General features: G+C 33.1%; 1 protein-coding gene and 1 long non-coding RNA gene across 2 annotated transcripts in view; both read right to left on the bottom strand.

The window, feature by feature from the left end:
• LOC116114040 (receptor kinase-like protein Xa21) overlaps positions 1 to 5819 on the bottom strand; it is a 43061-nt gene extending 37242 nt beyond the window's left edge. Inside the window, exon 1 of the mRNA XM_031400193.1 lies at positions 5148 to 5819. Within this exon, the coding sequence (XP_031256053.1) occupies positions 5148 to 5778 (631 nt within the window). The 5' untranslated portion in view covers positions 5779 to 5819. The remainder of the gene's footprint in view (positions 1 to 5147) is intronic.
• A 4120-nt stretch (positions 5820 to 9939) lies between these two features.
• LOC116114043 lies at positions 9940 to 10775 on the bottom strand. Its single transcript, XR_004125502.1, has 2 exons — positions 10560 to 10775; positions 9940 to 10286 (listed from the first exon to the last, which is right to left on the bottom strand). It is a non-coding gene; the product is annotated as an uncharacterized LOC116114043 (long non-coding RNA).
• Between the last annotated feature and the right edge of the window lie 1964 nt (positions 10776 to 12739).

Raw genomic sequence — 12739 nt, 5'->3', positions numbered from 1 at the left:
GATTGAGATAGGAGTTGTTAAGTTGAGTAGTTGAGATATTGTTAAGTTGAGTAGTTGAGATATTGTTTTTTTTTTTAGGAGTTGTTAAGTTGCGTTGCTGAGATATTGTTTTGAGCTGGTTGGTTTATTCTTGGTATTGATTAATTGAAGTTAGTTAGTTTCACTGAAAATGTGCCACTGATAAGTTGATTACTAATGAGTTGATTACTGATGAGTTGATCTACTGAAAGTTGAAATTGCTGAAACTAGAATTGCAGAGTTGTTTTTGCATTGGTGTTGTTTTTCTTGCAACTGGAAATGTGCTGCTGCAGAGTGATCAGTTGAAGTTAAAACTAGTGAAACAAAAAAATTGCAGTGCAACTGGAAATGTTTTGCATTGGTGTTGTTTTTTGCATTAGTGTTGTTTTACTGAAAATGTGCCACTGATGAGTTGATTTACTGAAAGTTGAAATTGCTGAAACTAGAATTGCAGAGTTGTTTTTTGCATTGGTGTTGTTTCCTTGCAATTGGAAATGTGCTGCTGCAGAGTGATCAGTTGAAGTTAAAACTGGTGAAACAAAAATTGCAGAGTAGTTTTTGAGCTGGATTATGTTCTTCTTGTTGTTTTTTTGCAACTGAAAATATGCTGCTGAAGAGTGATCAGTTGAAATTAAAACTGAGTGATCAGTTGAGTGAAAAGCTGCTCATCTTAAACTGACAATACGTATGGGGAACTGAAGTTGAGCTACTTATCTTGAGTAACTAAGTAGCTGAAATTGAAGAAGTTGAGTGTGTGTTACCTCAAGGGGTTATATGAACACAAAGGTATCAGACAGATACTTTAGTTTCAGAAGGGGTGTTAGTAAAAGAACCAATAAATTTGGAATGCTAGTAGAAGAAAGATTGCTGAAGCAGCAGAAGGAAGATGTCTAGTTTGAGAGGGGATGTTGGTCAAAGGACGAAAACTGCAAACAATTCAAATAGCAGGAGGACATTGTAATTCTGCAATACGATGTCGTTTTTGCTTTCAGTAAAGATAGTTGTAAAATACACTTTACCTCTTTACTTTTCGTTCTTGTGTCTGTATATAAAGAGTAAAGTAACTCTTCACTGTAGCTTGTGAAATTGAATCATTCAAATACGAAGTTAAACATTTATCTCTGTTTTTCTTCTGTTTCATTTGCAAACCCTAAGCTAAATTCACAGATTTATCTACCGATCACAATGCCCACAAATTTCCATGTAAAAGCTTATTTCTAGTCTTATTATCAAGTGTTGTCAAATTATATAATCGTTCTTTGTACATATTCATATCATAATAACAATAACAATAGGTTTATATATAGGACAACATTACATTTACAATTTAATCTCACAATCCCGACGTGACAGCTCGCATTTGGTTTCTAATGAATTTTCGTATTTGACTAATAGCGAGCTGTCACGTCTGGATTGTAAAAGAGAGTTTGTAAGATTGGATTGTGAGCTAATCTTTTATTGTTATACATGACACTATCCCATCAATTTATAATATTAAACAATAAATATGTAAATATAAACAACATAACATGGAATATGTCATATTGGAAACATGTTATAAATTTGATGCAAAACATCCGTATCAAAACAATAAAAAAGCATCCACGTCTTTGAAAGCCTTGGGGCAATAGTGGTGGGCTTTGCACATGGTGCATATTCTCATTGGAGAGTGATAGGCTGCTAGCTGTAGCATGTGAACATTAATAACCACAAAACTAAAAGGAGAATGGGAAGGTAATACTAATAGGATTATGAAATATATAGTATTTTTCCTTGACGGATAAAATTTTGTGGTTTTTTATTCGAGAAAAGTTTAACTGAAATTTAGATTTTCGGCTTTTAGTGATGACCAAACTATTAACTAGTTCAAGATATAGATATCTAGTCTTTTTTTTTTTTTTTTTTTTTTTGGGTCTCCAGAGGGTGTTCGGGCCAGCTGCACATACCTAACTAGTCCTCAAGACTTTGAAGGTAAGGGTTAGGTAAGCTCCAATAGATACCTTATTGGTTAGTCGAGTCGTGAGGATTTGAACTTCGACATTTAAGTAATACATCTAAGAGTCCCAAGGAATCGCCCAAACTATTAGAGGTAGTTGATTATAATAATAGTCATTCCCTCAATTTTGTGATTTCCATAGTGAGACATTTGACAGATAATCTATCTTTGGTTTTTTTTTTTTTATCACGAGAAAGCTTACTCTAGTATTGTAAAGAGAATGATATTGAAACTGTTGAGTCATTTTTATGTCAATTGTACTCTTCATTTGGTTTTGGTTTAAATGCATATTGCAACCAAAAAAAGGGAAATATAATTCATCTTTATTAGAAATAGGAAATTCTACAAACCCCCAATACTTGTCTTAGTTATTAAGGTCTATCAAATTACAAAAAAAAAAAAAAAAATAAAAAAAAAAAAAAAAAAAAAATTACAAGTACTTTTAGCAAAGTTGACCATAAATTATGAACTTGTCATCGAAGACGAGAACAAGAATGTTGTTTCACACATAACCTCACTGACATGAGGCCTTGATCATGCGGTCTACAAATTAACTCATTCATCTCATATACGATAAGTAATAGAATTAGAACTAAAGTCAAAGGTACAATGACAATAAAAAGTGAGAAAACTAACCTGAATTTGATAGCTGTGCATCATTGACTTTAAAATTTGCAAATTCGACTCTAATATTGATGAGTCTTGTTGATACTCTTTTATGCCACCTTTCGAGGTGATTTCTTGTCATTCATAGCCAAACTCAAGTAGATGACACAAGTTCCTCCTTGCTAGAGAAATGGTCATCATCCTTCTTAGCAAATTGTGTCCAAGACTTGCACACGTGTGCTCATAATGATTCACCAACCCACTCCTCAAGCTCATTTCTTCAAAAATTTCATCTGTTGGTTCTTCCTGTAATGTTTCCATAGCATGATACCATAGTGTACACATCTCCTTCGGATAATTTTCCTTCTCTTCCATGTTCTGATAGTGATCACATTCACTTTATGTTGAAATATAAATCATAATTTTCTTTTTTTTCTAGAAAGAAAAAAAAAAAGTAACAAAGAGTTTTAATAAAAAAAATTAAATTAGAAAAAATACCTGGCGCAAAACCAATGGTGGCAAGGGTCTGTGTTTGAGTCATAGATCTTCTCACCTAAGAGCTTAGTGATGCCAAAATCACTCAAGTGCAACCATATTTATCAGCAAGACGTTGCTTGGCTCAAGTCACAATGAAAATGGGGGTTGAAAAACCAAAATGGAGATATTCTAAAGCTAATGCAATCGATCATTATGGTCAACCCTGTGAGATATCCAAAACATTGTCGTTAGAATACAAACATTTCTCAGGCTCCCATTGGGCATATACTCCAATACTAGTGCTTTAAAATCATGGCTAGAAACAACAAGTGATGATTTGACAAGATTTCGATGACAATACGACTCATTACTTCACATTCAACTTCAAAACTAGTAAAAGCTTCTTCAATTGCAGGTGAATACTTTACTGCAACTCCATGCCGTCACCAAGTTCCTTTGTAAACTGAACCAAAAAAAACCCCTTGCCAGTAGGTTGTGCTCATAATCCATCTGTTGCTCTCACAAGTTCATGTAAGAAATTCTTCTCCATGTCTTGTGGCGACATATCAAGAATACTAAGTAGCTTTGTGTTTTTTGCGGCATTTCCAACACAAATAAAGAACAGCACAGCTAATGTGACTGCGTTGCGTATGACAGAATCAATAAGAGAACTTTTGTTTTCGATGAGTGCTACTTTTGCATGGTGGAACTTTTAGTTTGGATTAAAACCACATAATGCAAGATTCCCCATAAACACATGAAGAAGATTTGCAAAAATCCTCTTGTAGGAATTTCACCTCTAATTGGTTGAAAGACAAGTTTAGATATTTGAGGTAAGAGATTCTCAAAGACTTTGGAATAACTCCTGAAGTTTGTATGGACAAATCCAAGTTCTAGTTTCAAGATCAAACGTTTCAGGAATTAGCCTTTAATCTGTTGTCCTAAAGAGAGAGATTGTAGATTTTCTAGGCTTCCGATAACAACAGGAATTTCCAGAAAAAAGATTCCTGACATCTATATTTCGCAACCTTCAATTTCCAATCTCTAAGGAAGAGATCCATTCAGGGAATTTGATGACAAATTAAAGTACAAGATATCCTTAAGGTTCCACAAGGTGAGGGTATGAAAGAAGTTACATGTTGAAACCTAATGACATCGTTTTAGTGTAGTAAGATTACCTAAGCATGAGGTATGGTCCAAAATTTGTTCCATCCAAGTACAACTCAACCAATATCAATGACAAAGATTATTTGGGATAATCCTTCTAGTTTATTATTTTGAAGATAGACCTTGGAGTTTCTGTAGTCCACCCAGTGAAATGGGAAGATCCAGTCATTCATTTCCAACAAATTAGTGTCATCAACATTTTTAACTTCAATCTTCGGGAATGTGCCACTAATGTTGCAAAACTTTGGATAACAATTCCAAAGAATAGAAAGGTTCCCTATGGAATTTGGAAGGATGCCATTAAATGGATTTCATCCAACCATAGAACTCTTAATTCTTGCAATTTGCCAAAGATGAAAGAAAGTTCATATGGGAGAGAAGATGTGAAGTAGTTACTATCACAGTAAATTTCTCAAAGATTTTTTAAATTACCAATTGTACTTGGAATGATGCCCGAGAATGAGTTGGTTCCTAATTCCAAATAAGGAGGTTGGAAGCATTGTGATGAAACGGGAAATGGTCCACTGAAATTATTTTTCACAAATAAAGCAACTCAAGATTGGAAGCTCAGCAGTTGATGGAAGACTCCCTGAGAGTGTGCTTGTCAAGTAGTGAAAGTATATATGTTGAGATGTGAATATAGCAGCGGGACAGGACCAATTAGGTGGTTAATGCAAGTTCCAAACCCTCAGATTATGAAGATTGCCAATTTCTATGGTATCTACACTGACAAAAATATGTGAATCCTCAATTAGTGAATTGGATTACAGCAAAATGATATTTTCCATAATAATATAAAATTTGAGGTTAGTATACCTACCCCCCCACATACTATTATATATATATATATAAAGAGAGAGAGAGAGAGAGAGAGAGATCATACCTTGGAGTTTATTGCTTCCAAGATCTATCAACTTAAGCTGAGTCAAGTTTCCGATTTCTTTTGGAATGGCTCCTATGAAATTATTGGATGACAAACCTAACTGTTGCAAGTGTTTGCATTTTGATAAAGTGGATGGTATTTTTCCCTTGAACATGTTTGAATGCAAAGAAAAGAATTCCAAATTGAGAAGATTATCAAAAATGCTTTCAGGCAGTCCAGCAGAAAATCTATTATAACCTAAATTTAAGTATTTCAATGAACGTAACTGATACAACTCGTCAGGCAAAGAGCCATGAAAGCTGTTGTTTCTGATGGATAGAGTTACAAGGAAAGATAGATTTCCTATTTGAGGAGGAAGGGTGCCTGTAAGACCCAAGTTAGAAATATCTAAAGCTATCACTCTTTGGTGATGGGCACCGCCACAAGTGACACCAATCCAATCACAAAAAAAGCTACTTATGGACCAATTGTTGGCCAATAAGTTGCTAGGATCATGGCTTATACAAGATTTCAAGGCAAGAAGAGCTTGTTTATCTGTGGAAATGTCGGTCACTTCCGCATTAACAAAGGAAAGTGTCGAAAAATGAACTAAGAAAGCTAAGAATATGCAAAGAGAAAAAATTCTCCCCATGATATCAGGATGTTGCGTGGTTTTAGTGTGGGATTGGCGACATGAACAAGTGCACAAGAGTGATATAAATAAAAGCCAAACTTGAAAGTGGTCCCATCTCTCTTGATATTGATTGAAGGAGAAACGCTTGCCTCATATTACATTTTATATACTGTAAAAATCTTGATACCATTAATTATAGGAAAAAAATCTAAAATACAATAAAGGTATTACCACCCTCTTGTAAATTTATGCCATTTGTCAATTTTTTCTATTTCCTAAATTTTTAAATTAATTCTTATTGGTAGTTATTAAATATAATAACCATTTGACACGTATGCATTATTTTGTGGTACATACCATGTTAAAAATACCACTGTGGTACCATACACTTTCTTTTAATTATATCCCATTCGCCTAAAGCTGTACTGGTAAAAAAAGAGGGTAAGTTACAGATTTCTTTATGGGCTCATGCAACTTTTTTTCCTCACAATTATTAAGCTGAGGGGACCCAAGGCTTAAAAGCTGACCAAACTTTCAGTCAGTAGCAACTTGAGATGTAACAATAAGTCTTGTTCATGGCCAAGACAAGGAAACAACGAGCCCACCCATGGGTGCCCTAACGGTAAGGGTGAACCAAGGGGATTGTGAATAGCAAACCTATAATCCCAGGTTCGATTCCCCACTAGGACAAAGGTAGAACCTTTGCCCATGACTTACTTAGAAGGCCGCGGCAATGGATTGTTATAGGATAGCTCTTCCTAAGGATTAGCCAAGGTGTACGTAAACCGACTTAAACACCTCAATAAAAAAAAAAAAAAAAAAATGTAATAGCCAGATGCACAAATAATTAATCTTTAGTAGTGACAAAATTAGAGTGACCAGTCACAATCACAACGCCCAAATTTGACTGATGGAAGGCTATTGACTTGTTTTTTTAATTTGGAGTTTCTTTGGGGAGATTAATCTCTTATCTCTTCAGTGTTTGGGTGGTTCTCATTTGTTTCCCAGGACAAGTTGACTGAGTTTTTTTCCTACAATTTGCCCTGGCAGCTAGGGCAAGAAAATATTCCAAACTAGTTGCTCCACACCTAACTGTGGGAATGTGTTGTTTAGGTATCATATGTAAAAATCTTTTTCAAATAGAAACTGGGTTGGAAATATTAATTAACCCTCCATTAAAATTTTACGCTTGGATGAAATCAGGCTCGAATAGTTTAATCTTGTGTACGAGAGAATAGCTTGATACTGGTTGAATAACAAAACAAAAAACTTAAAAAATCTTTTAAAATATGTCTGCATTTTAGTATCCAGTGCCAGTTAACTAACAAAATCACTGATAAGACAAAAGAGCCTGTAGCATAGAAATAAACTAGTAAAATGAATGTGATTGAATATAGAACATCTGCCAATAAAGAGCATAGGCCAAAAATTTTACAGCTTTCTATCTCTTGCCATTACTCTATTTGCTAGAAATTTTACTCTATAATTTTGAAGAGTCTGATTACTACTTTAACGTTCATCCTCTCCTATTTATGAAATATATTCTGTTAATGTGCACATTATGATGCATATACTAATTAAACTTAGAAGGGAAAAGAAACATAGTACTCTCAAACATTATTATTCTTCAATTTTAATAAGTTGAGAGGGCCCGAAACTGTAAACAATTTCTATATCATATTCAAAAATGGGTCTCCAAAGGGCAAGAAAATATTGTAAACAAGCTGTCGACGTCTGGCAGCTGGGTCTGGTTTTTTTAGGTATCATATTTAAAAATCTTATACGGCTTAGATATTAAGTTGAGAAACCTTTACAACTTGGTTTGTGGTGGCTGTGCTGAAGTTTCTGTAGTACAAAATTGACCAGAAATTATTATCTAATAGTGTACAAATTATTCAAACCCGAAGTACAATTTTTAAACAACTCCTAACATAATTGTATGTTTGAATTAGAATGATGAACACAATCTAGTGCAGGATTGGTTTGAATTAATTAAGTTCGATTTTTTGACCATCAATTTTCATGTGGAGAAAACAATTAATCTGGTGTTGGTGGCGGGATTGCACGTTAGTTAATAATTCCAGTTTATATAAAAAAAAAAAAATCTATGAATTGACCAAGTTAAGACTGCATGTTCTTCATTTTGATCAACTGTTTAAAAGAAAAATGTGAATCGGACATGTAAACTAAGCTATTCTTAATTTCTCACTACAATTACCTCAAATTGCTTTTATACATTAGAAATAAACACAAATCGAAATTGAATAATGAAAATCTTTTGAGTGTATTTGTATCGTGTAGTGTATGTGTAATGCGTAGTATGAGAACATAAAATCTTAGTAGAAGGATTGATGTTTAGAAGAAAAAGACTTAATTGCATAATTTGCATTGCATTTGTATAAAATAAGTAATGAATTGAGTCTTGACCAAAGAATAATAAATATGCACGTCTTGGGCCAAGAGGCAAGAGATTAAGTCCTCGACATTGAGAGACAGCAGATGAGACATGAGATGACCGATGTTATGCTATTGAGTAATACTACACCTACAATATTTAAATACAAACTTTCTCTCACAAACTCATGTGATAAAAGATGATTGAGTGACTTTAAATTTAAAATAAATTTTCACTCGATCATCTTTTAACGTATAAATTTATGAGAAAAAATTTATATAAAAAGATTGTATGTGTAGTATTATTGTATGCTATTTCATATGATTGATGAAATCATGATATGCTACTTGCACTTGATGATGATGAATGATTTTATGCTACTTGACTTAAACTTATTATCACTCTGATATTTGTATTTATTATCTAATGATTTGATATGAGTTAGTCTGCAAATTCACAACAAATTTAGATGGTAAACCTGTCATTGTCTACTGGGTTTTTTTGAGATTTTTTTTTTACCAACTTGAGCTTGAAAGCTCAATTAACCGAGCTAGAGTATCACTTTAAGGTACCAAGTTCGAGTTCAAGCTCGATTCATTAGGCTCGAGCTCGAGCTCGAACTTAGTACTGTAGCAATCAAGCCCAGCTCGAGTAGTCAGATACTCAACTCGACTCGACTCGATTTCACCCTTAGTTTGAGGATAAGTTGGACACAATTTTGGAGGACCTGAAATGCATCCAAAAGCTAATATCCAGTTGACTTATCTACAAATCATAGTGCCCACAAATTTCTATGTAAAAGTTGATTTCTAGTCTTACCATCAAAGGTCGTCAAATTATAAAATTGTGGGAACATTTCTCTTTGTATTGATAGAATAACAATAATAATGATAATAATAACACAACTAGACTTGTACACAATAATAATACGTAAACTTATAATGTTGAACAATAGACTTCTAAAAACAGAGGTCATAACCAATGTTTTAATACCCAACTTAGGGATTGATCCGACCAAGGGGCCGATTCCCAGGTTGGACTAATGATGTCATCATATCTAGCAAGTTTGAAATCTAGCAAACACAACCCTAAGAAATTTAAATCAATCTTTGCATGTTTGAAATCTAGCAAACAGAACCCCGCAATTTGGGCATGAAACCCCAAACTCTTGCCCTTGACAAGAATAATAAGTTGACAAATAATTTGATTTTGGATAAGATTGCTGGAAGAGTACTGCCATTAACTTGTCCATTTTTGCCATAAAACTTTCAGTCAAAGCAGATACATAAATTAAATATCAACTGATCAGAAAAAAAAAAAAAAAAATCTGGTCTCAAGTTCAATTGTGTAATGGCCAGTGTTGATCATTGAGGCAACAAATTTATATTATTCAAAATCATAACTTGCAAGCGTAACCAGAGTTGATAGAAAGTATTATTTATTAATTGACCGATTGCTTCCTTGTTGATTTGAAAATAAAGATTTAGTCTTATTTTTGCTGTAATTGATGCTACTCAATTTCACGTTTGTTTATGGTGTGCCTAGCTCGTTCAAATTAACCACTTGTTCACCCTTTTGGAACAGCTGTAATGATTCTTTCCATAAGTTCAAAGAAGCTGAAAAAGAGCTTAAAGGAAAATCCTAAAATTTGAGCTTCTTTTTAGAAATATAACTTGTAAAATAATTTATTTAACTATCCATAAGTTTCTGAATGATATAAAATTCCGTTCTTAGTATGATATGGCCAGAAGGAACACTAACAGAAAAGAAAGTATTCATTTAAATAATAAAGATAGTCGTCAGACCAATAACAACTTGACATGTCTCTTATTTAATTAAAATTACACAATTCCTTACACATCTTACACAATACAAGAACATAAATCCAATAAACACATGACTCTAAAACTCCGTATTACCATAAACATATTTTGAACGACTTGTCTCTCAACTTATTCTTGGGGACACAATTTGTTGAGCTAGAACCGAATGATATCTCAGCAGGAATTGAATAGAGAATAATTTTGCTAAGACCCCAAAATATCTCATCTCACTTACGGCTTCTCATCATTGAGGGCTTTGCTCCATGGCGTCACTGGTCCCCCATAGGACACCTGAAGAAGCCGCCTGCCTGCATGCGTGCACCATATGTTGAAAACATGGTTAATTATTATAATATCAAGACATATGAGTGAAATGATAATTTCACAAAGCTTTATTGTAGTATTTCGACTATTCCATCCTGATATGAAATTACGATGTCGCATTTGGAAGTGCAAGAGAGGAGAAAAGTACAGAGAAAAGAGATCGAGGTTGAATTATCAGTGACTTAGTTTTCCTCCTACGCATATTCTCTTAAATTAGTATGTTGATTAATAAAAGAAAATTGATAGCAATTACTTACCGAATTTAAATACTGGGAGTGTGTCATCAGATTCAGAGGCTGCAGAAGCCAACTGAATAGACATCATGAGAAATATGACAGCTACAAAAACTACCACCATTCCAACTTGGGAGGACTTAGCAGGACCCATTTTTGCCATAGTCAAAATGAAATATAGGAACAATGTAATTAACAACTCAAGAAAGGATTGAGAAATGAAGAGTATTGTTTGAAGCTCAGTATTTATAGACAACAACAATGTTAACATCATGTACCCACAGACTCCACACTTAATTTTGTCCACATATGAATAGTTTTAAATAAATATCTAACGAAAAGTAAAAGCTAAGCGCATTAATTGGATATTCCACATCTTTCTAACTTCATCGACCAGTCAATATAATGTTGCCACATTAATTGACTGGAAATACAACTAGAAATTTTAGAAAAAATTTCATATTAAAAATTATAAAATGTTTTGTAATAGAGATGGAGGAGTCACCATTTGGCTTGGGTGGTTCATTCGTTAACTAGGAAGGTTATAATAAATTTTATAAAGAAATAAATCATTTTATTTTTAATCGGCCACCCAAAGTAGTTATAAACACTAAATCACAGTCCTGCACTTTTACACTAGCTATTCATCCATCTAATTACCACATGAGCATTTCTTTGTTTCTTCAACGCTTGGGTTTCTTATGAAGTTAACCTGAAACTTTTATCATGTTTACCTAGTTGGTTAGATTTACATTTCAAACCTAGTTGGTTAGTTCCTATTCATACCTCCAAGGAAATGTCATGATCCTTCTAGGTATGTGCACTGGATTACATTTTGGGATCAGCTGGTCGAGAATTAACTCTCTAAAATTACTGATTTACATTGACAAAGATGGATCACTTCATTCATTCAACTATGAGAAATGATCACCATGGATTATTCATATACAAGTTGTACATGTTAACATGCATTATGCATATATGCCCCTACATGCATTATTGGGAACATATGATAGAAATTAAAACTTCTGAGCAAAGATAAAATGAATACGTAACATGCATACATAATAACATTAATATTTTAGAGTTCCTGCACAAGCTTATATTGCTTAATCCTCTTTGTATCGTTCATAGACATGTATTAGACGTTGTTGGCTACACACAGGAATTCTCTTCCTTCTTTGATTGCCTTATATATGTGTATTTTGTTTCTTTGAATCCAAAGCTTATTCAAAAGTTTGCATGGAACTGTTGTATGATGTATGTTATATGTCCTATGTTGGAATATTGTGGCTCGTTTTCCTATTTATTCTCACGTAAAATTGTATGTATTTAGAAAAACCATTTAATAAATAATACAATTGTAAATAGGAATAAAATTATAATAGTCCTATTAAGAATTCAAATATGAGTCTTATTAGAAATAGAATGTCTCATATACTATTTTGGGGAGAGCGGCTCTGTGTACCCTATATTTTTCGGGGGAACCGGAACTTGAAATGCAGGTTCGGGTTCCTTATCCGGGTACCCTATAAAAAATCAATTACCCCCCATTAGTTTATAAAATGACAAAAATACCTTAAAAGTTTACAAATACTCCCCTAACAAATTTTGATTACTCATTCATTTGTGTCCAATGTGACTCATAAATCTTCTAATCTCTAGGCAACACTTGAATTCAATCAATTAATTAAATAATGTTATAAAATTATAATTATTTAAGTAATCATTTAACTATGTAATGTTATAATTAATTAAGTAATTATTTAACTATAATGTAATGTTTTAATTAATTAAATTTCTAATCATTTAATTAATTACTAATGTTTATAATGTGATGTTATAAATTTATAATTAATTAAGTAATCATTTATGNGAGCAAGGTTATATATATACCATGAATGTGCACATTATTAAATACATAATAATTAAAATTAAAAGGGAATAGAAAAGTACTAATCAAATTTCCATTCATGTTGTGTTTAAATTAACGGCACAATGATATTAATACTGTACCCTAGAGGAAATGACATTGAAAATGATAGGTGATTTCTATTATCACATTGAACTACAAGGGGAAAAATGCTTATTACAATGGAAATATTAGCCTCTGTAGTTATAATATGCGAGCATGTCAAGAAACCCCATAAGAAGTTTATCCTTGTATTATTAGTAGTTTCCATCCATAAACGTTAATCCTTGTA

The sequence above is a fragment of the Pistacia vera genome, unplaced genomic scaffold, assembly GCF_008641045.1.
Source record: "Pistacia vera cultivar Batoury unplaced genomic scaffold, PisVer_v2 Contig7, whole genome shotgun sequence".
NCBI classification, from domain to species: domain Eukaryota; kingdom Viridiplantae; phylum Streptophyta; class Magnoliopsida; order Sapindales; family Anacardiaceae; genus Pistacia; species Pistacia vera.
This window is presented reverse-complemented; position numbering and strand designations above follow the sequence as displayed.